The sequence below is a fragment of the Colias croceus genome, chromosome Z, assembly GCF_905220415.1.
Source record: "Colias croceus chromosome Z, ilColCroc2.1".
Lineage (NCBI taxonomy): Eukaryota > Metazoa > Arthropoda > Insecta > Lepidoptera > Pieridae > Colias > Colias croceus.
Genome location: NC_059568.1, coordinates 8,010,164 through 8,035,776, shown reverse-complemented (window position 1 = coordinate 8,035,776; position 25,613 = coordinate 8,010,164). Strand labels below are relative to the sequence as shown.

At 32.2% G+C, this 25,613-nt stretch overlaps 1 protein-coding gene across 1 annotated transcript; it reads left to right on the top strand.

The window, feature by feature from the left end:
- Positions 1-24,443, top strand: LOC123705426 (LIM/homeobox protein Lhx2-like). Its single transcript, XM_045654187.1, has 7 exons — positions 1-114; positions 9,874-10,115; positions 10,532-10,666; positions 12,746-12,979; positions 13,360-13,511; positions 21,442-21,677; positions 21,944-24,443. Exons 2-7 carry the CDS (start codon positions 10,033-10,035, stop codon positions 22,172-22,174), a joined length of 1,071 nt encoding a protein of 356 aa, XP_045510143.1. The 5' UTR covers positions 1-114; positions 9,874-10,032; the 3' UTR covers positions 22,175-24,443.
- The last annotated feature ends 1,170 nt before the right edge of the window (positions 24,444-25,613 follow it).

The following is a 25,613-nucleotide window of genomic DNA, read 5'->3' as shown; positions in this document are numbered from 1 at the left end:
CAAACTCTTGCAGTGCCGCGTTCAAATTTCGAACAGTTGAATGCGTATTGTAACTGTTTGGCGGCAATTTTAACGTGCCGCGCGACGTTGCCACTTCGCGCTTCGAATTAGGAGGTAACTAATTGAATTACGATATTTTAATACTCATGCTGCTAGTAGCGGTTGTCTTAAGTGTTATGCTGTAGTTATGTTAGTAGCAATGTCGATTTAATTCCTTCGCTAAATGCGTGGGTTGACAAGGTGTTTAAACAAAGGTTAATTTATTGTATTCAGCGTAAATAATTTCGTTTTATGGGAATGGGAACTTTTGAAATATTCTGCGAAAAAATTTCAATAAAATATTTAAAATAAAGATTATAAAAAATTCACATTATTTTGGTATTTTAAATAAAGAGTGAATCATTTTTTAATATTATTCAGGATAGAGGCTACTGAATAGATAAGAACAGAGGTGAGGTTAGATAAAGCTTTTTGACGATTTAACTTTATAAAAGTCTCACAATAGGTAATTATATTTGGACAAAGAGCTGAATGTTTAGTAAGAATGAATAATATGAGAATTTTGTTTGAGATTTTGAAATTTACTTGGATTAGGATTTATTTAGCTTATCTTCTTTTTAAAAGTGCATCCTTTACCTACTTCAAAAATTGTTATGTAGTGTTACCTAGTCTATAGACTATACCTACTCACTTCTAGATGCCTATTTACGGATAGATATTATTGTTTATTGGGGAAGAGGAGGGAGATAAAATTTTATACCTACCTAATTAATTTGAAGTAGGTAACCCTTTGGGTAGATATATATCTACTAGATTTATACCGATAGGCTTATAGTAATAAAAAAAAGAATACATTTACATGTTTTTTTCCCGGTAAAATAATTTTATCAATCGTATAAATACCAAACTTTCACTTGCTTCGATTTCTTTGTAGGTATTTAATTAATTATAGGTCTTTTATGGAAATATAAGCAGACATTGATTACAAAGCCAGGACATATTATATGTTTTTTCAAACCTACCTATTATATTTCATAACCTATTTCCATAGTTTTATTATTATTACAACGATGTAGGTAAATAGAGATAATAAAAAATTATATTGAATTTGTAGTGGATGATTTCAGGAAAATAATTCATTTTGACATGGGATTTTTTTGAATGGATATAAGTAAATAATTAGAATTACCTAGGTATTCGAGTAGATAATTTCAAGCACCTTATAAATGTTCACTATAATTTTTTTTGACGCAATAAATTCCAGTTTAAAATTGCGAAGTGACTATTTGTACGGGGTAGGTACTGTAGGTACGAATAAATTATACCTATTTATTCGTAAATTTGTCAATTTTTTTTTAAATCAGGAATGAACTGGATGATTAGCTTGTCATTGTCATTCTGGATGATTAGCCTGTCTTATAATAAATTGTCAAGTATCCGTATTAATAATTATAAATTATTCGTACGGTAACCGTATTAATAATTATAAATTGTTCGTACCTACAGTACCCGTATTAATAGACGCAGCCTTAAAATTGACTTTTACCTGTCCCAAAAAATATTCCCACTACAAAAAAATATTCAATTTTTTTTTCAAATAAGTAGGTATCTATCTATATATTTTTTTTTACACAAACAACACACATCGCGACCTCAGATTATACCTAAGTATGTATACCTTCTACCTACTACAAAAACATGAATATTACAAAAAGATCAAACGAAGAATTTCAATTCCACTTATCCACTTAACATTGAAAGAGTAAACAAATACAAAGTCGTAATTCAGCGAAGATCTCGAGTATTTTTGTTCAATTGTATTTAAAAAATTACTAGAATACCTCCTACAGATATACATAGCAATATGACATAAGCCGAGTTCACATTGTAAGCGTACCTACACTAATTTAGTAGGTATATACCCACAGTGTAGTTAAGCTCACGGTCTCTCCCATTCAGCAAAGTAAGGCATTCTCTTACTGGATACCAACATGTAATTGAAGAACACTTACTGGCTTGTTAATTACGATGTAAACTCTTGTACTACGTCCCTTAACAATCTAATTACTCGTGCGAATGTAATTATGTAACAGCATACCTATAAAAAGATACGGATTATAAAATTTATTTCACTTACTGTCTTGCGTTAATGTGGGGCTTAATGCCAGAAGGGTATGAGAGCTTTAAAATAAATGCATGTGCAATTATTGCAAGGAAAAGTGGAGATTTGTTTAGACTAGACGATCGAATCAGAAAGTGTATGAGAGTTGCCGCTTATCTCGAAGTGCTAAGCTGTAATTAATCTCAAGGCTTAATCCGTTAATTATAGTTTTCAATGGCAAATAGTTTGAGAGCTTTATGCAGAAGTAAATTCCCTGAATACATGTTATGAAAGTGCTATTAATTTCGACGTGGAGTTAACATTTCGTAAGCTGTGTTAAGTGTCCAAAATTACAATTTTAAATACTCATGAGAGAACAAAGAGCAAAATGTAGGTATAGTAAATATTTTAAAATGTAAAATACGGCATCACATTATTTTGGTTCATTTTCTGAAGAAGCTTAAAATCGTAATTAATCCGGTTTGATTCAACACCCACAGAGTATCGAGATGCTTGTAAAAACTGTTAATATTTTATTACGAGAATTTTATGTAGGTGTTTTTTTTGTTTTCTTTTTTTTTAATTTTACTTAAATAAAAATAAGGGTAAAGAAAATTTTACATTTATTATTACTTAGAAATATTCTTGACCCTTTCATGATATAGATAATATAATGTATTTTAATTTTACCTCGGCTTCTCCTGTAGTCCAAAGGAATTCCCATGGGAATAGGATGCTTCAACGCGGTAAAAAGTTGCCGAAGTCACTTTCTAGCTTCCTAACTAGCTCTAGACATTATAAACATTTAAAAAAGAAAGTGAATTTGCGCATCTAATTTTTTGATATATTGTAGGGGATACCTAGAAAAGCTTAACTTGAGTTTTTCGACCAAGATTTCCTATGAGCTTTCGCCGCCATCTTAAAAAAATGGGGAAAATTTGTTTTTCGGCAATAACTTGGCTATCCGATGAAATTCAGAAATCACTTATATGACACTTTTTGTTCCTTTTTTTATGCTCTACATTTAATTCATGACCATTTTTACCGTATCGTGCATCGTTATCGAGATATCGAACGATAATAGCATAATATTATCATACCAACATCTCCGCTACAATATGAAACAAAAAGAAAAAAACACTTTGATACTTTTAATATTAGTAGCAATAAGAATAAAAAAAAAGAAACCAGAAAAGCTCTCACTTTCATATATTGGTATAAGAGTTTATATGAAAATCTTTGAGATCATATCCTATGATCCTTATGAAAATATGTACATGTAAAGTACCAAAACTAGCTGTTTACTTTATAATTACAGATTCAATTGACATCCCTTTCACTGATATCTAAATTCAAAATCGTCCTAACCTTGGTCCTAACCTTGCTATAACTTTTCAAAGTTTTTCTAAAGCTCATGATGCAAATGTTTTTTTTTTCTTTTTTTTTTCATTCATTTTATAGTTGAGTACCTATTTATTTTTCTACACTCATACAAATAATAAGGAACTTTACAAGAATAGCGATATCTGTAGATACTTTTTCTGTATTTTGATATCGCAAAAGTGCTTCTAAGCCAAGGCTAGTTTAAAGAATTCGAAGAGAAATTGAGTTTGTTTTATAAATACCTACATATAGATACGTTTAATGAATTGGGCACATTCTCAGACATAATAATTATTTCTTTACGATACGATTACGATTACGATATTCGTGTAAATAGGTAGAATACCGTATACACCAATAATATAGGTAGATACTAAAACTGAAACAGCATAAATTCTAGAACTTTCCTTGATTCCCGCGCGTTACTCTATAGTCTATATCAATACGAATAGTGCGTAAAAGCTTTAGTTTTCTCGGAATATGATGGCGGTATTGAGCAGATTAATTACTTAACCATATAACACTCAGCCTTTCGACGCGTGCTGAATCCATATCGGAATATACCACATCAATGACTTTGTACCTACGTACAAAATATAATCTATGTTACATAATTTAACTATGTATTTAAATTCAGATATAGAGTTCGAAGAAAATTTGTTTTCCTAATTCTTATCTTTCTCCCATCTTCCCTTTTACTCGTAGGTAGGATGTTGTGTCACACTGTTACAAAGGTTGGTACCTATGCAGATTTATGCATAAGTACCAACCTTATTGAGTATTGTATGCACCTATAACTTTTACTTGTTCATATCTTTGTTTTAAATTTATAAATATAAAATTAACTACGTTAAAAACAACCTCCCTCAAAAACGGAAAAGTGAAAAATAAAAAATATTTGATATTATTAATTACTACATATTATTCAGATGTGCTTTTTACTAAAAAGGTTTGATGTCGGTGCACGGGCTTAAAACTAAGTGCTTAGTGCTTGGCACCGACTTCAAACAAAAAAAAGAAACACGTAAATTGGTTCAGAAACCTCGGAGTAATGTATGTACACATACATAAAAAAATATACCGGCCGAATTGATAACCTCCTCCTTTTTTTTTGAAGTCGGTTAAAGTTAAGTCAAACAAAAAAATTATGTCTAGTTTATTGTCAGTTACTATATTCATGTAGTAGTAGTAAACTATTAATTTTGATTATAGTACGATGACAGTGAGAAAAATATTAGTAATAATTAAAAATATAATTAATAAAATCGTAGAACTATTATAGCTTAGATACAATAAGAGACTAGATAAAGAATTTATACAATTTATACATATCTACACAATTAACTAAAAATAATTTTGTCTGAATTATATTAGTCCAAAACAAGTGAAATTAAATTCAAACAGTGAGACTTAATTGCATTGCGTCCTGTGAAATAGGAAAAAAATCCTCGAACACGGTTTGTTTTCGTTTCACAGACTGTTAATAAACTTTTATTTTTTTATTTTTAGCCATTCCTGTATTCCCTTCCTCATTCCCTCGTTAATAATTAAAAAGTTACTGAACGTTTCTTTTGATTTTTTGATGTTCGCGTTCTTTTGTTATTTTTTATTCAATAATAAACAATTGTTATTTGCTTCGAACAGTTCCTATAATTCTCGAGATTATTTGAGTCAGGTGTGTCCCGTTTGATCGAGACTTTAATAGGCTCTGATTGAAAAAAAAAATGCCTTGAATTGTAGAGCAATTTAGGGAGCATAACCGTTACAACCAAATATGCATTAATAAGTACCTATTACAATTTTTTCTTATCAATATATTTAGACTCTTTTTATCGCGCTGCAGCTGCTATAAGCTTATTTACATGTTACCCGGGTAAAATATCATTACATTCCAAAAATCTACATTACTGCGAATACTTTGAGATTCCTCTTTGGTATTAACGATAATGGCTCGAATTTTACCATACTACCTATATACTACATAACTACCTAGCAGTTACAATAATATATCGTTGTTAAAGTTATGTAATGTTAAGCCTACAAAGAGGAACATCGATAGGGTTTATGTAATGTCAAACTAATCTTCTTACCGCCAAGGGTTTTACCATAGCAACCAACACCTTTGATTTGACGAAATACGCGAAGATTAAATAAATCCTTAACAAGTATAACCTATTTAAATATATCAAAGGATTCAATATTATACAATATACATATGTATATGCTACATTATGATTAAACGTTGCTAACAATTATTAAAAATACCTTTATTTTTTGTCCTTGCATATTCTGCATAATCACAATAATCAATAATTTATGTACTCTATGAATTATGTATTTATTTGATAATTTGTATTGTTCATATTTACTTAAATACCTTATAAATAAATACCTATATCGACATAATTGTCACTTATTAAATGTAAGTACCTAAACTAAATTTATGGTAGGTCTACTTCGACTATTTCTATTACTTGTCTCATGACATGAAGGAGGTACATTTGACCATTCAAAAAGCTAGGTATCATAATCCTAGGTATTAGTGGCAGTGTTCCACTACAAACGATAATAATCTACTAACTTATAAATTCTATTGCACAGGATTAAAATTCTGCATAACTTCTAATAACATCAGTGTCGTAGATAGCACAGCGTTATCAGAAATAACAAGTCGCTCCCGGAAAGTTACCCCATTCTAACCGCTGGGTTTTCTTAGCAACAAGCGTTCAGTTCTCGCATTTCGAAGGGAGTGGTGAGGAGGGGAGTCTGCGAGGGATTCCGCCCAAAGGGGTCGAGGGCGTACTTTTTGCAACCCTCATTCGCGCGAATGCGTTGCAGTTGCAAATTGCGTACTCCAATATTTTATACATTTCCCTCCGTAATAATTTCGCTGTAAAGTGATTTGTATAGCTCTAAGCCCAGTGTGTGCACATAGAACTTTTTCAATGAGCTGTAGTGACAGTGTTTTAATGAAGCAATGTTTTTATTATGTGACACTTAATTATCTCCAGGTAACGCCGAGTTTTATTATATATTTTGTCAACGTTTTCCTTTAGCCGCTGTGCAGTGTTATTACAAAATATTAATTTCTAAAGTCAGTGAGTACACAACGATATCTATAACGGAACCGAAACTTTAATTATATGTCGATAGTAAATAACACGTATTGCTATTAATAAAACAGAACAAAAGAACAGTAAACGTTACGAGTTTATTGCACTTAATTTTAAAACCGAAACTTTAGAACCCCGATATCGAAACCACGAGTTACAACGGCCATAAAACTATTAACGGTCAGCGGTTAATAAACGCAATAAATGATAAAATTTTAGGAGTTATTTTGTTTTTGATTAGATAAAGGTTGAAACTTTTATGTACGAACAATTCCTGTACTGTTCGCTTTATTTTTCTGCATTTATTGCCCATCGTATTACAATTACGTCTTCATTCATAGTCACGACATACCTAATTGGCTTTATTTCAACAGAAGGTAAGGATTTTTCGTTTTATAAATAGAACCATTCTGTGATTTAGTTTAGAGAAATGAAAATACATAATGTATTTTATAAATTATAATATTATACAAAATATTAAGAAAAAAAGTTTTATTGCTTTAATATTTAAAAAAATATAAGTACTTAATTGTTATTTCCAACCAACAACCAACCCCCAAACGGAATTGAGATAAAAAATATTGCGTTAATACTGCGTTTTATTATGATTAATTCGTTATAATGCGCGATACTTTAACAATTGCACCTGCTTATGAAAAACTTGATCGCTCCTTGGACTTAATGTACCACCCACTGCTACCGACCAAATAATATATACTTTAGTAGCCACATCTATTATAGTTGTAGAAAAAAACCCTCCTATATATTATTCATTTCATTGAATTGTCGATTGTCGAACTTCACACCCGCGTAGGTACAATTCGTACCTATAATTTTGTACGTAAGATTTCATCCTGTAATTAAAACTGTCAGCCCGTTACGCACCGTAAGCGACGGTATGAATTACATTTAATTAGAATCGTATAATTATATTATTTATGACCAGTTTTGTCAGTTTTAATTAGCTATATCACAAACTTTGTCGGTTTTTGTGGCTATAAGCTCTAAGACTTTCAGTAGCTGCATTCTTAAAGTGTTACCATGACGGTAACATGTCTCTTGTACACGATAAGTTATAATTAGTAATCCATGGGCATGTGGAAACGTGTGGCAACAATGAGTCATAAATTTTATATATTTTTTTCTTGGGTGAAGTCTGAAAAATGCGTAGCTTTCATTTCTAGTATAATAAAGGGCATATAACGGAATAAAGATTTAATTTATGAGTTATTGTGAACAGTCGGTTAGTGGTGGGATTAAACCACTGGGAGTCGATTCTCTTGGTGGGTTTAAATAATTTGTAATCGCATCAAATTTTAGGGTAATATAAAACATGTGGTTAAAAATGCCAAGTTCTATCTATTAAAACTCAGCTCATGAAATTATCCCAATTTAATATCTATGCCCTTCGAATTTCACCAGTCCAATTTAGATAATAATATAATAATTTAATATTTATTATGTTCTCTATAATGTTATCTCTCCAAACTACATGCGAACTCTCAACATAAACGCCACGACCATATCTACCAAATTCCTGTGTAGAAACGGACTCCCATAGGACCATTAATTTTCTCTATATAATTCCAAAAAATCGATGCCATTAATTAATATCAATATCATTGAAGTTATACCTAACTACATGGAAGTAGTTATTGAATACTCGTTTCTGGCGTTCAGAGCTATTCATGCAGTTAGTACGACAGCATATATCGCTCGATTGGTCATTTACGGCCCTGCAAATTGCTATATTAATTGCCTCTTTGTTACGCTTTGGCGTTTCGCAGCCTATTCATGGAATAATTCCTGTGTAAGATTTATTAAATCCCGATTGCAGTTGCAGTGTACCGAGTTTACGTGTAGGTGCGTTCGGTTATTTTTGATTTATTTTTACATATTTTTTTATTTGAATATTTTTACGTATTTTGAATAGGTATCTTAAAAGTTTTATACATAGGAAAGCATACATTTAATGGCCTTTATAGTATGTTTATAGTAAGGATTGTATTTTTTTCCTTATAATGTAATTTTCAAACAACCTCTGTTGATTACAAGGTGTGTCATTGGATCTGTTAATTATCTCATTGAAAGTCTGATGTAAATACAAAGTTTAAAACAGGACTTTATTTTTCTTTAATTAGACAAATACGGCTTACGGCTTGGCTTGGACGTGGCAGTCACGACTTTCGCCTTGTGTTTACGAAAAAATTATCTGTGACAAAGCCAAAGATCTGTGGAAGAGGATATTAGTTTTAAAATGCGGTTGAAACATCTTAATTAATAAGAAATTGAAAAGTTAATAAAATTATTAAATATACCTAAATAATATTATACCTAGATCTATAATTCGCACTGGAACCTAAATAGGCAGGATATTATGACAATACAGTACCTACTCTAATAAAATATACAAAAACAACAAATATACAACAACTACAGGCGGGTATCAAGGCGGGTATAATAATAATCAAATGAAGTTAATTATATACTAAAACAGAACAGTATTTATTATTTATGATTGTTATGGAACTCAAAGCGTGGTTGAGACAAAAAAACGCACATAATAATAAAAATAAATAAATAAATAATTTATTTTTTAATAAAAAAATCAAAATATAATTTTTTATTTTTTCCAAGTAAAACGTAGGTAGGTAAATATGACTGGAACATAATAAAACCGGTATCGCTATATAAACCATTGAGTTTTAATATTTGACATAGCAGCGCTGGAACTGATTACAAAAAAAAAAAAAATAAGTCCCATTGTCTCTTCCAATAAAACGGCGGCGCAGACTTGCACAGGATTCTTTAGAAAACCCATTGTATACAGATACTGTTTCTACAGTCTATAGCGGAGAATAATAAATGATATGCTAAGAGGGAACACGCTATGTGTTCCCGTATATATGGAAACCATACAGTTTACAATTCAAATGTAACGTGCAGAACATATTTTATTGTGTTTTTCTTTCAAATGTCAGGACTTGCGTATACATATTACAATATTCATGGTGCCTCTCTTTTCAACTTTTTACGACGAGCTTGGTTATAGGTAGATATGAAAATTGTGAATTCTTAAACTATTAGGTAAAGACAATCGATTAAATCGATAATGACGAAGGTATTCCAATTTTCTAGAGTAAAATGTTACTTCAATTTTCGATCACACGTCTGATCTTGATATACTCTTACCTAGATCTGTGTTGATGGTGAATCATATTGCAATATCTCATCACATCTATACCTAACATTGTATGTTTTGTTGATTCCTAACAGGTTCCATCCATAAGGAATCCAGCCCTGATTCAATCAAGCAAAAACATAACAGCTATGTCTGTCCCAAACTCCGTCGAAGAGGGAATGATGCAAGATGAAATGAGCCTTGTTATTTGAGACAAAGAGTCGTGTCCAGAAGGCAGGACGGATCCAGAAACAATGCTCAAGGAGCGGGAGAGCTCGGAGGGGTCGCCCGCTACCCCTGACGAGTGCGCGGGCTGCGGGGGCAGGATACAGGACAGGTGAGATTGCCAATTCAGCTGTTAACTGTACATTTATTAACTCTGCTATTGAAAACGTTGGACTACGTACGAAAGCATACACAAATTATCAAACATGTTAATGACAGAACAAAAATAGCTTGTTAACAATTAACACAATGACGACGTCTGTTAAGGTATACTGTATTTTAATTATCTTCTAGCATGAATGTTGATTAAGGCTATATTGGATTTAATTGTTTTAAGTTAAAAAAGATCAGTACAAAAAGTATCTACATTCTTAGCAATTCTTAAATGTGTTATCTTTTTGATCTTAGATCATTAACGCGTTGGATATAATGTTCTTATCCTGTTTTTTGAAGCAAATAAATTGTTTATTGTGAAAATTTTACCAATTAAAACTATCTATTGTTTGATATTTGAAAACATTTGTACAGGTATTACCTGCTTGCCGTGGACCGTCAGTGGCATGGTTCCTGCCTGCGATGCTGTGAGTGTCGTTTGCCTCTGGACTCAGAATTAACCTGTTTTTCGCGAGATGGCAATATTTATTGCAAGGAAGACTATTATAGGTAAGAATTTCAGTAATTGTAGAATGTTCTAGAACTTTCCATTAAGATTCTAAAATGGAATGCGGCCTTCAGTGAATATTATGTTTCTAAATTGGGATTGATACATTTAGATGGTGGTAAATGTTTACAGGAATAATCCTCTTATGAATATGTAAATTATTTATGAAAATACCCTTTGAGTACGCCTAAAACAAAACAAGATTTTCACAGTTGTGATTTTAACAAGACTAAATTAATTAGACACTCATTCAGTAAAAGCGGTCGAAGGTAAGTTATTTTATTTAGGTGGTTGACACGTAAGCCTCAAATATCACTGAAACGGTGTATGTTCTTCCAATATTTAGCGGTTGGCGAAACCTTAATTAACCAGTCTCTGATGTTTTCTGCAACTGCGAAAGTGGATAGCAAATAGCGAATTTATTCAGACGTCATTATGGTCGCATTAATTATTGTGCTAGCGATACGATATTCCTTTAAATATTATGTATTTCAGGTATGAAATCCATAATGCATTTAACAACTTTTATTCCACGTTATGGAATATTGTATTAACCTTTTGTTTTGTGGTTCGTACAATTATTTTGTAAAAGATCCAATATTGGTTACACTCGTATAATGGAATTTGCATTTAATTAATTGACGTAACTTCATTATGGTTTCAGGATTGTTCAACAATCAACAATATCGTCGTAATAATTGTTTAAAAACCTTATTTGTTAGATTTTTTTTCAAAATTTACCAATTTTTTATATGTATTTACCTATATGTATATGAAAATTACCGTGTAGCTGTATGTAATGCTTATCGTCAACGATAGCTAGTGATGATTATCCAACTCTACAGTATACCTACAGGCTACATACAAGTGAGTCGGACGCACATTGTGGCAGTTGTCACGTGTCAACTCACGTAATTATGGTGAAGTGCGTTTGTGCTGTCCGTCAAACCGAACACACTTGTGAGTTTCACACACCTGTCGAACCAAATACATTTTACATCAGTTTTTGTACTCGCGTCCCGCTACACTTTACCAGGAAAATGATATACGTGATACTATTTTGCACTTAATGCACCTCATTTAAATGAAAATAGACGAGCATGTTAACTATGTTTGTTATTCGAATTTTCGCTACGAAGATGGGATGGTCGTGAAGTAATTGCATTTTCAAACTAAGAACGTTTGGGAATACAATGTGAAGGAAGTGTGATCGTTTTTGAGCAATTCATTGCGTGTAAATTTTATTAAATTCAGTTGCCTTTAGATGGCTACATCATTCATGTTGCATAAAATAAAAATACACACATATACCTAATATAATTTATCAATAGATTCGTTTAAATTTTACTTAAAAGACACCTGCGTAATCAAAAGTAAATTCTCTCCTTGTTCTGTGTAAACTCTCTTACATTTTTACAAAACATAAATATTTAACAACTGTCATCTCTATTCCGATAAATTGATTGACAAATTTCTTGACATAACCACACCCTGAAGTTTGGGTTATTACACCATATGCCCTTTACAAACCGAGGGCCAGTGATTGTTTACCAAATTATGTCAGATTTAACCCCTAACGTCAACAGTGTCAAGGGATTCCATATGCTTTCACTGATGCACACTAACCCCTATGTTTAAGCCACTATGAGCTCTCAATTGTTACACAATAATAATTATAACCAATAAATATCAGCCCATATTTACCTATTATATGCGGAATACTTAACTTACAACCATGCAAATATTTAATCAAACATAATAATTAACACTAACGATTATTATTTATTATAAAACATATATAATAAGCAATACTTTTCAAGAACTAGAATACCAAATCATTAAAAATATCCGGTTATTGGTCAATAGTAATGATTTATAATTTAGAGCGTTATTTGATTGACTTGATTAATAAACTAATTCATAATAATAAGGCAATATTTCAATCGTTTGCAAATATTAAAACTTGTATCTATTTGCATAATAATTCCAAATACATAATTAATTATAACATAGTAATAGATAGACACGTTTAGAGGCAATTATGCCCTGTTATTATCACAACGGAGGTTCATTTGTTCCAGACTGTTCTGTGTGAAGCGCTGCGCTAGGTGCGGTAATGGGATAACTGCCAATGAGCTGGTGATGCGAGCCAGGGACATGGTGTACCACCTGACGTGCTTCACGTGCGTGGCCTGCGGCAGCCTGCTATCCAAGGGCGATGTCTTCGGCATGCGAGATGGCCTTGTGTACTGCAGACCGCACTACGACAGCGCATGCTTGGACGAATATTGCGACGAGGAGATGAACATGTATAGGTGAAGTACAGACAATATCGTCTAATGAGCGCTAAGCGTAATTAAACACGAGGTTCAAACCATAATTATGGGATTCATTATCATCCCCGGTGCTCATGTTGAATTTAATGTTACATTTATTTGATGAAATTGTTGATACATTAAATATTGAAACGTGTTGTGTAGGTGTTGTTTTGTCGTCGTCAAGTTAATTGTTGCTTGTTACGATTGTTAATCTTTTCTACACGAACTAAAGTAAATAATAACAAAACAGTTCATCGACATCCAAATGCAACTTTCAATTTTTCTTCTGTAATTCTCGGTCTTTAAATGAAGGTACTTTTATAATTTTTATTCGTGAAATGAAAACGCAACATATTAAGCTTATATTTGTACTACAGATGTCAAGAAATGCATAGTGAAGGCGATTCCCCGTCTCAGTACTACTCAGGTGGGCCAAGCCAAAAAGGACGCCCAAGAAAAAGAAAAGTCGCCCAAGGGTCTCCTGAAGACATGCAAGTACAAACTATGAGAATGGCAAGCACAGCATTAGGTAAGTCACGTTTCTTATACTTACACGAAAGCTAAGCCCTGCGAATATATTTCTACTGCGAATTTTTATTACAAAGACCTACTGTAATTAAAAACCGTTTATTAATTATACTTCTCATCCAATCGAAAGCTTCTTTTAGAAAGCTTATTTAATTCCCTCGTTTCGTCTTAAATTCAAGTCTTCGCTATTTATTTTCCTTTGAGACGAACTTCTAAGATGGCCACAGAGAAAGAAAAAAAGCGAGCCAATAAATAAATATTGCTATATTACGAATGAGCTCGGGGAAATTTTCAGTTTTTGACAGTCGTTTAAAATTTATCAGAGACCTCAGAAGGGAAAACACGACGGGTTCCCCTCGATTCATCCCAGTCCGACCGTAATCACGACTAATGAATAGATGACGCGCTGTCAAAAGTGGTATCGTCTCTTTCCCGCGCGCTTTTTTCCACTCAGGATAGAATGAGAAAAGTAGGGTCGAAAATGTTCAGCCCGTTCTTGGGGTCGTTTGGATTATTCTTTGTAGCGTTGAAATACGAGGCACTCGTCGAGGTGAATTCAGGTTGTGTGACTTCTCGACCCCGATTAATCATTGCGAGCCTGAATGGACCATGGAACGTTACTTCGTTATAGCAGTCTAGACGCAGCGACAGTTGTATACAATGTCACTACGACTTTTTGCTGTGTGAAGACACGGCTTTTACGTTTTGCATATTATGTATGGACTTGGCACAATTTTGAATTTTAAAAAGTTGTGTAGATAGGTACTCTCTTTTGATTTGTAACCTTTAAACTAGTTTTGAAGTGTCAGTTTGTACTATAAAACGAGTTGCATGCCTAAGCTTTGAATGAGTGACAAATGTAGTAAGTACTCGTAGTAATTAAACTTATTTCATAATATACAGATTACAGGTACAATCATAATAGTTTTAGATATTGTAGAAATTTACTTTCATCCTCCCAGGTATCGTATAAACAAAATGTCCCTTGGAATGCTCGTGCTATAGAAGCATGCTTTAGATAGAATATGTTTTATATACATATACATTTTAGAATTTACAAAAAAAAGTAGGCGGCAATTTTCCCGCGCTATGTTGACAAAACAACGCCAGCGAAGTGCGCGCGTGACAGCGATAATGCAAACTAAAGACCCTTGAAAACTTTTCGTGCCCTATCTGTTATCGTGCCATCATTATGCTCATTTTGCACCTTTGCATAAAAACCCTATCGTTATTGGCCCTAGAGATTTAAGACTAGACTCAATTTAAAAGACGTTTATTTGGAGTTAAAACTACCACAGTTACTTACTTATTGAGCGCGATTTTTTGGCAGGATGGATGGTTACTATTTGTTAATAACTGGGTCTTTGACCTTGATGAATTTGGCATAGACATGACTTACTCTAAATGAAGACTAATTCACGCTTATCTAGGTAATAAGGAAATTTTTGTTATTATACAAAAAAACATCTTTATACCCTGTAAGTTTACAAATATTCAAAAACTACTAACTTATATGTGTCTCGGAAGTTTATTCTATCATTGTATCAAAAAATAACTAAACTTAAACTACAAAGAAGTTCTAAGTTTTTCCTCCTCCTCCAAACCCCTTCTTCTGTCAACACTGGCCCACATATCTTTCTTAGGATCTTTCTTTCAGTAACTAGGAGCTTGTCTTCTTCTTTTTGTGTCAGTGTCCAAGTCTCGCAGCCGTACATTAAGATAGGTCTTAGTATAGTTTTATAGATAAGGATTTTAGTACGCCTGCTGAGGATTTTCGACACCAGTACTTAGAACTTCAAGATCTAATGGCCGAGCCAAACATCATTGGTGAGATTAAAGCCCAAAGACTCCGATGGTTCGGCCATGTGGAAAGAATGGGGGAAGATCGAGCAGCGAAACGAGCGTACCTGGGACAGCCATCTGGACGCCGTCCTGTTGGACGTCCCAGGTACCGCTGGAAAGATGAAATCGCCAAGGACCTGCCCACCCTCCAGATTGAAAACTGGCAAGAGATGGCGCAGGATAGAGTCAAATGGAGGCTCTTATTGTCGGAGGCCAAGACTCACTTTGGGTCCCTGCGCCACTCTAGTAAGTAAGTAAACTACAAAGAAACGTGCAAACAAACTAACCTCTTCGCTTTCCCATTAACAATCAATTATAAGAACATAACCGCGGACCTCCCACTAGCCCAAAATTTATTAATTAGGCCATCACCTTCGAACAAAAGCAGATGCACGCGAAACCGGGACTATAAGTTAAGTCGAAATTTTAATTAACGAAATTTAATAAAACGGTTTAATAGACCAAACGTTGCGTGGAACTAGGAACGACATTCTTAACTTTATCTCATATCCGATCAACGAATAGGAACAGAAAATTGGGTATTCCTTTTAAATTAATGTTAATTACTGTATAATTAAATACGCTCATTAAGAACTTATGCGATTTGTGGAAGTCCGCGATTTAACTTTTGTAGATCTAAATTTAGTTGCGGTTGCCATTATTGACCGGGTATTGCACAAAAATAATTATAATTGTTTGTTTTTTTTTTGGAATACTATAATATTTTTTTAATTAGACAGAACTTCAAATAAAATGGTTTTGAGAAAATAATATTTTGCCACAATAACATTAGGTAATTTAACTTACACTGAAATGTTAACTATAAAGGCAATTTATTTATTCTTTCCTTTACCACATAATCTCTTTTTCATATTTGTATTATTTTTAAGACATTATAAGTTTTTGTATATAACTTGTAATATGTTATGAATTGTCTCAATAATATAAGGTTTTTTACTACCAAGAAAAAACTTCAAATATAATAAATACAGTTACAAGTTGAGTTTAACTTAGATTACGTTCAATATCAAAAGCAAAACAACAAAGAACTTTCTTATACATTTTTCTGCAAATTTTTCTCAAGTTTAATTAATTTTATAGATAACAAGAACGGAAACTGTTTTTTAAAAGAACCTTTGTAAGAAAAAAGCATAACTCACAAACAACTTTCCATTAATTAATAAAGTTCGTTTATTTTTTATTCTTTGGACATCATTTACTTACATTTAGTTTTTCTGTGTTGCAACAAGAAGGAAAATATGTAATTATCATTTTCTGACTCTATATGAAATATCTATCTGCTAGTTCGTTCCTTCGCTGCTAAGGGCAAGATAGACCAACAAATAATTTATCAATTTATAATCACTAGATACATATAAAACAAAGTCGCTTTCTCTGTCCCTATGTCTTTATGACCCTTTGTATGCTTAAATCTTTAAATCTACGCAACCGATTTTGATACAGTTTTTTTAATAGATATAGTGATCCAAGAGGAAGGTTTTAGTATTTGTAGGTATAATTTATTAGGTTTTAGACAAAGCAGGCGAAGCCGTGGGCGGTAAGCTAGTCTACAATAAATTGCATGCTCTAAATGTAATGTTATTTTGTTATTCTATGTTACATCATAAGATTAAACGATAAATAAATGGAAATATTAGTTCATTTTCCAAACGACCTGTACAGTTGTAACGTGTTATAAAGCCCGGCATTTTCATGTTTACATTTATCTTGATTAACCTTCCACCCACACTGCGTTAAGAATTAATAGTGTCTAAGAGCCGCCAATACAAAAACTGTACTCAATATCATCAATCGTTTGACTTTACAAAGATAGTTAAATACCCAGTCACCTGTCGTGCCACAAAAACTACGTTTCCGTTACTTTCTTTTTAATCAACAAATTAATAATTAGCTGTGTATACTATTAGTTGTAATTAATTGGATTATGTTCAGTTATTATAGCCAGTGTGCGCGATTAGTTATATTTTATATCCACGTTTGTGTGAATGTTTTCCTTATGCGAGTTGAAGGCAAATAAATAAAAAATGTTATCGTAATTAAAATTTATGTCAATGTTTAACCACTGTTAACGAAACAAAACTTAATAGGATTAAAAAGTGACGTAGTTTTTTCGCTCTACATAGAAATAAATGAGCTTGTGGAAAGTTCAAGGTGTCGATTTATAATACAAATATTAATGCTGCAATTTCTTTGCGAAACTGTGAAATATAAATAAAACCACTTAAATCAAAGTGCGTCAAAAATTACATGTTACATTTAGATTGATTGATATATGCAAGTAAATAAAGATTGATACACATACATGATAAAATTTTGTTTCTATTTATAAGTGACTTGACGGACGGCTTTCGTTTCACATCAATAACTTTTTACAAGGTTTACCAAAAATTTATTAGACTTCGTGTTCTAAGTTATGGAAAGAAGCGGATTAAATCAATAATAGCGCCGCAACAAATATTATTGAAAAAAATATATTAATAAACTGATTAGAATAATAGATGCCTACGAAGGTAGTAAGGTAAGTAGTTACCTGATAAAAATCCCACTTATTAACTACTTACATTCGTAAAATCAACTTTTAATTTAAATAATATGACATATCTAGAAATTTCGTAATCGTAATTAGCAAGAATTTTTAAATTCTCAACACAATGCAAAGTCCTTAAACTAATCAATACACAATTGAAATCAGAACAAAGACTGCGCACCAACTTATTTTCATAATTTATACACGCTAGTTCTCGTCAACGAGGGCATAACATTGGGGCGCCTGTCGGCGCAATAAAACACGTATGCCTCTAAAGCTCCTTTATTTTTTTTATAACCAGTCATTAATATCGAAGCCTTTACGACCGCGATGCTTTATTACTGGATTTTTGAGAGTAAAAAAGAACACTTTTACGTAAAGTCGGTAACATGTTAATTCGGCCCATAAAATGAAACATCAACATCCAGTCGTTTGAATCTAATTCGTCAATTTTATAGCGTGGATAACTGCTCTCGATAGCGACATGTTATCTGAGTTCTTAAATCGAACGGTCTCGTAGAATTTATAATTATTCGGTGTATAACTTGTCCCTTACAGATATACTTATATGGGTATTTATAGCTCTGATTCCCATCGATCCGAGCTTGGTTTATCTTGGTTAATCTTTATGTTAATACTTGATTATGGCTGGAAGACTTATTTAGCAATCTTATAATTCGAACAGTTATTCTATTTTAATAATATCAAGAATTTAGAATGTTGACAAGTACTTGCGAAGAGTAAATTAAAATTGAAATTTAAGAACGAACAGATAACGTCTTTTCTGTTATTTCTTATGAATGATTTGCATCCAAAAGCACGAATTTTTATTCAGAACGTTTCACGTTGCCAAATCTAGCGTGTCGCCTACGAAGCCACATCCTATAGGTTTTTTCTTGGTGACAGGAAATTTAGATCGACGCTACAATTGTAGATCCGGTTGTGGTCAACTATCGCGGAGTAAATTGCACCAACCTTTTTAAGATTTCAGAAGGCTCTTAGCAGAATCAATAGACTGCATCGAAAAAACTGCTCTCAATTTTTTATTTCAATTTCTCTTTAACGTGAGGAATTATGATTTTTTAAATGACAGTACCGGTACACTAATAACATCTTTAAAGAACTATGAAACATAACCTTAAATTATATTTAATTTGAATGAATAAATTTACGAAATATGATGTGTCATTCTGACGCAGTACCAAACTATTATAAAGGCAACTAACTGTGGATTACATTATCTTAGGTGCAGCGCTAATAGACATTAACAAAATGGCCCTGCTTAATTATTTAATAGCATTTTACAATTCCGATGTGAAATGATAAAACAAAAGCTGTCTAAGTTTGGGATTCCCTTATCGATCCTACATTTACGTGCGAGGCACCTAACCATCACTTATATGCCTGTCAAAACAAATAGCACGAAATGATAAATGCGATGATAATTTGACATGTTCTTGATTTCCGACGATACCACAAAACAGTGGAGCAAAAATACCATTTATTAAATGTTCTCCCCAACTAAATTGAATTCGTGATAGTAACGGGTGGGATGACACAGGCTGCACGCGGCCTATGCGACCAGCGATGCAAAGAAATATTATTATTATGAGGAAATTAAGTGTGCTTAATTGAAGGCAATTATAGTAGTACAACTCTTGTTGCATTGTCTACTGTTCTAAAGTTTTGTTCGTTTGATCAAAGCCATCGAAAAGGAATTTCAAATAAATATTCCCGATCTTTTAAAATACATTTTCAACAATACACCTTGAAATAAATAAGACTCCAATCCGTGTAAATGCAAATAAATCAAGCCTTATAATATCGTTTAATAGTAAAAAGTCAAGAGTAAAAGCCTGGTATAATATGGAACAAATAAAGAATGTTAAATAAAACTTTACTCGTTCACCGTTATAAGGTACTAAGGTATTATTGAAGATAATAAGTAACCGAGAAATCTTTACAATAAACAGAATATTTGCAGCGCATCTGTAATAAACACATCAACATTGCACTTAAACCTTGTTCAATGAATAACACCGGACTGCAAAAATATTTTCCTTTCTGTATCATTCGTAGTTTCTTTATGAATGGAATTCCATTATTGTAGCGTAATAATATTTTATTATTTGGAAGGTTTTTTAAGCATGATATGTATCAATATGTTGGTAGCTTCTCTAATGTAAACAGAGTGATGGATTTTAGAGATATAGATATATCGTTAGATTCATTTGATTGTGGGAGTGATACTGAAGGTTTCTGGTGATAAATTTTTTTTCCAAAATAAAAATTTGATGTGTTATATTTACAGGCAGTGGGGTTGAGTTTTGAGTTGCGCTTGTTGCACATAATTTTTTAAACAAATTGAACAAATTAGGTCTATAAAAATAAAAAAATAAGAGGTATGTACTTACTGTGAATTTTCTCTTTTTGGTTTTCATATAAAAATTGACTATTTTAGTGTCTAAAACCTTTTTATATAGGGATTAAAGTTCGGAGTGAAATATTATAAATATAATATTATATTCATTACTAGCTTACCGCCCGCGGCTTCGCCCGCTTTCTCTAAAACGATTTGAGATTTAAACTATCCTATCTCTCAAGTTGGATCGAACTGCATATGATGTGCGAATTTTATTATAATCGGTTTAGTGGTTTAGGAGTCCATTGAGGACAAACATTGTGACACGAGATTTATATATATTAAGATTTTATATTCATGTCATAATATAATGGAGGATTTGCAGGCTGTTATTACAAAACGTGTTATCCAATTATTCACTGATCAAAGTTCAACACAGAATGCTATTATCTACCGATCGGAGTATTAGTAAAAAACATCTCAACTAGTTGTTCAGTTTATCAAATGTATTGTAATTAATAGGAGTTACTACATCAATAATTGGTACCTAATTGAAAATGTTTTGTTGTTTAAAATGTAACAAATTATTGAACATAGAGTTTATTTAAATTATTTGTGACATACTTATTGGTAATTGGTTATGGATTTTATGTGCATTTCATTCAATATATTTTATTATGAATCGAAACTAAATCGTCTAAATAAAGTTCCCGAATTTCCTAGTTTGTACTAGTAGGATAAGTATATAGGTACCTAACACAACACAATTTCTGACCATCATTTTATTTGACTTAGGTACATTTTCGAGGACATTTATGTAATGTTGCTGTATGAATAATGTTTTACTTTTATAATTCGGCAACAACAATTATTGTGCTTCAGATATTCTTACATATATGTTATACTCGTACGTACAGTAGTTAAAGCACGCCAAATCTGACGTAATTGCTTCTCCAGCATAAAGGACTCCTCGTTGGCCTTTAGCCGGCCAATATCAAGTAAGCTGTGCTCCGCGGTTTTACCCTCAGTGCTCCGCTCTTGTTGGTTTTACCGAGATTATGGTTAGCCTATAGCCTAACTAATTTTTCAAATCGGACCAATAATTCCCGAGATTAGTGCGTTCAAACAAACTCCTCAGCTTTATAATATTATAGTATAGATATTGTCTCTTTGTTGCAGATATCCTGCACCGTGGCGACTTATCCTCTTCCATGGAGTCCCTGGCCTACGACTCATCAGTGGCATCTCCCGGGAGCGTAACTAGCCACACGCAGCGCACGAAGCGCATGCGCACGAGCTTCAAGCATCACCAACTGCGCACAATGAAATCCTACTTCGCAATCAACCAGAACCCTGATGCTAAGGACTTGAAGCAGTTGGCGCAGAAGACGGGCCTGTCGAAACGGGTGTTGCAGGTAAATTGCCTTTTTCTACAGTGTTTGGCAATAAAATAAGTTCTCTGACCAAAGATCAGATAGAAGGGCAGGATACAGAGTCGTTGTTTAATGCTCAGATAAAATTATCGGAATTGTGAATTCCAGGCTTAAATCTGGAACTCTAGGAGCCATTTTTTAATGAAAATTGTGAAAATTGTATGCTTGTATAATGTATATCTTCGAAAAATTAAGCTTAAGTATAATTAAAGTTAAATCAAAAAAATAATATGCTCTTTTTTAAACAGGTTTGGTTCCAAAACGCGCGCGCAAAGTGGCGTCGAAACATGATGAGGCAAGAAACAACCGCTCACGGTCAGATGACTCCTAATGGCAATGGGGCTCACGTTAACGGGAACCTGGTGGCTGGCTCTGTCCCACCCAATGTGGGCCCCATGATGATACCAGAACCACTCCAATCCATTGAAGACCTGCGCGTCCATACACCTCACCCGATGGCTTTCAATGAGATGTACTGACATTCGTAGCTGTAGTCACATAATACTGAACTCAGAAAACTTTTGTTTGCACCTTCCCGTAACTAAATAGAAGTATGTGAAAACTGCACCATAAAATAACCGTATAGAAATCTAATTTTGAAATATTTTCTTAATCTCGCAGCCTTTCATTTAACTGCGTAGTTATAGAAAGGTACATGCGACCCCTATTATTATCGTAAACAAAGTAGATATTAATATGATGTTGTATAATTAAATTATAAACCAAATAACTATATTCTGAAATTGTTTTAAGTTCCACGTAGATATTTATATGGCAGAGTTAATTAAGTTCAAATTATTATGTAGCTCTACTATTTATTAAGTTTAAAAATAATCGATTCTTTATTTTGCTCCTAAGTTATTGTTATCTATTATTATTAAATGTATGTGTAAAATTTTTAATTTATAGTTAGTTATTAGAGTTAGTGTATATTGTATAACTACCGAATTATGCATTCCGTAGACAGTATAAGGTTTTATCTCTATGTAAATACAGTGATACTAGTCAAACTTGTAGTAAGTAGGACTCAGAACGTATATTTCTATGAATACCCATATAGTTTAGATAAAACATTAGTTACTGAACATATCTTTAATATAAACTATTATAAATGTGAGTATGAAACGGCGAGGAGGTATATATTAAATTAAAACTACTATCTACTATCGATTGATATCTTTTTACTTGCTATTATTTTGACAAGGTGGTTATAATTTCCCAACTATTGAAATGAAGTAAGGTATAGGTACAAAGATTCTACTAGTATACTTAAGAGTATACTCGCAAATCGCAATCATATCAAATTATAGGGACTACCTATAGGTCATTTATTCAGTTCCTTTTTTGCTTTCTAATGATTTCTAGCAAAGTTTGTGACACGTGTACTTTTACTTGTGATTAAAATAATGAAAATGAGTATAATTATTTACGATATTTTCGAACTAGAGTTCAATAAAAAGAGCATGAGCTTATATTATGGCATGAACATACTTACTCGAAGATTTTTATCATTTAAAGGTATTAAAATATCTCGTGACATTTTAATTAAGGTTACACAAGATTGGTAGACCAATTTCATAAATTAATATATTTCCCAAATTTTAACATTTTAACAATTATAAAATAGATATAAAATATCGCTTCTGAATGTGAATAGTTTTAACTTCATCACTTGTGTGGTTAGCATTAAAAATAATACATTTATGAAGCAAACGGGAATCGGTTATTCCCTGGAAATTGTATAATATTCCACACATTTAAACCTAAAGCTATTAATTATGAAACCCTTAAGAATTCTTACGTAAACAACACTTTTGTGGCAACAGACGAGTTGCGAAGCTTCGTAAGTCTTTTATTTAATTCACTTTGTGTTTATTATACTTGCATTTTAAATAATCTTTGCATCTTGTTCAGGTATTGTTATAATTTATTTCGTTTGCTTTTTTGTCATTATTACGAAATCGCGACGTTATAAAAGAGAACGAACGAACAAAAAGCTTCATAACACATTTTACACATAAAAATAGGTTACTCAGTTTATAACTGAATTAAATCGATTTTTACGACCTCTGATTATTCGATTTGTCTCCGCTCCAAATAGCTGAATAATTAAAACCGAAAAAACAAATCAATTAGACCTTAATGTAATTCAAGTGTTTTTAAACGAGTTAGCGTACTCGAGCATCCGGTATGTAGTTGCAACACACCATAATCAGGTTTTAAATACGAAGTATTTGTATCAAAACAATATGCCCTGATAAAGCTGTATGCTCAATAATTGCTCACTTAGTTCGCCACAAGCTGCGGTGTGAAAGCTTTGGTTAACATCGACCGCAATCTCTACTGACTACCCACCTTTATAATTTATTTTTTTATAAAAATGTATCAATGTTTTGTGTGTATTCTTAAATGTCGGGTTCAAGGATCGATGAATGCGAAAAACTTCTAGTTTGTTACTATTGAAAACTACTAAAAATATCTATTTCTTATTTAAATGTAGATGGGATTTTTTTCTGATATTAAAATACGTATTTACCTAATTAAAATGTAATAATAAAATAAAAATTAATTTTGTTAACTTCGCTATGCCACCAGATAATCGCATGTATGTATCTTCATAGATGATAAATCGATAGTTGGATTACGTTAACTGTACATGAATATTATTTAAAACTATAATTATAAATATGTAGTAATTGTATAACCTATTTATATACCGAAAAGACCTTAATATATAAATGAAAAATACTTATTATTTTATTTACCTTAGTGATAATTGATGTGCCAACTTGAATACATTTTCTGTTATTTTATGAAAATGAAATACTGAAGCAGATATTATGTTTATGTTTTGCCAAGTTCATTCTATTATGTTATTACTCTTGAAATGTACGAAGATATTAATTATTATGCTATTTAGGGAACTCTTGAGTTTGCTAAATAGATTTAAAAACACACTGCAGATATAACAGGGCCGTATTACAAGACAGCATGGTAATAACCAACAGTCAAACATTTAGAAAAATATATTTATATAAAAAAAATATATTTATATTTTAGCTCTAGAAAATCTTGAATCGAGATATATCACAAATGTTTTTACCCCTATTTATATATACCATGCTTAATCACAAATGAACACCACATAAATTTTGCCATCACTTTCTTATAGATATAACGTGTGATTAACAAGACACTAATTCTTATCATTTTCTTCTACAATAATGCTTTCACTACATTTCTGACGTCATCAATAAACAGTATGATTATGTAAAGTATTGTAGCTTATGTAAGACGATATTTACTCAATAATACAATATCATGTACTAACAATTGGTATAGAGTTACCCATAGCAAAGAGGTACGTAGTTTTGTACAGTCATGGTCATCGTATCGCGTGACGTAATAAATCAATTAATGTCGGCAGCATGTTTTTATTATTTCTTTACAGTAGCAATGGAATTCATTAAAATATTGACGTCCCGTTATAAATCTAGCTAAAAGTATTTTAACAAGATGCCATAGCGAGCGATTTTCGTCGGATTTTGAGTTACCTCTCGGTAAGTTTTCGATTCACATCCACGTGGTATCGAGACATCAAGATTAAGAAGTATCATGGTATTTTAATGATGTTGACGGCGATCGGTATCGATCGGTTTGGCTGCTCAAACATTTTGGTAAACTTCATTAGGATTTCGCAAAATAGTCGCTCTCGATTTATGTCTCGATCGGATCTTCTAAAGTTTGTTATTGTATCAGTGCCGATTTTCACAAATTTGATAAAAAACTTTTGAAATATAAAACATTGGAATTGCTTTTTTTGATAACTATAATGTTTAATACAGCGCTGATAAGGAAAGCGCTACATTATTTAACTTACATATTACTATTAATTATTTTTTATTCGATAACGTTTAT

Excerpts from the sequence above, each read along its gene's own strand:
- LOC123705426 (XM_045654187.1), top strand. The coding sequence starts at position 10,033 with ATGCTCAAGGAGCGGGAGAGCTCGGAGGGGTCGCCCGCTACCCCTGAC. Across the intron at positions 12,980-13,359 it reads GAGGAGATGAACATGTATAG|ATGTCAAGAAATGCATAGTG; the intron begins GTGAAGTACAGA and ends TTTGTACTACAG. Across the intron at positions 21,678-21,943 it reads TGTCGAAACGGGTGTTGCAG|GTTTGGTTCCAAAACGCGCG; the intron begins GTAAATTGCCTT and ends TTTTTTAAACAG.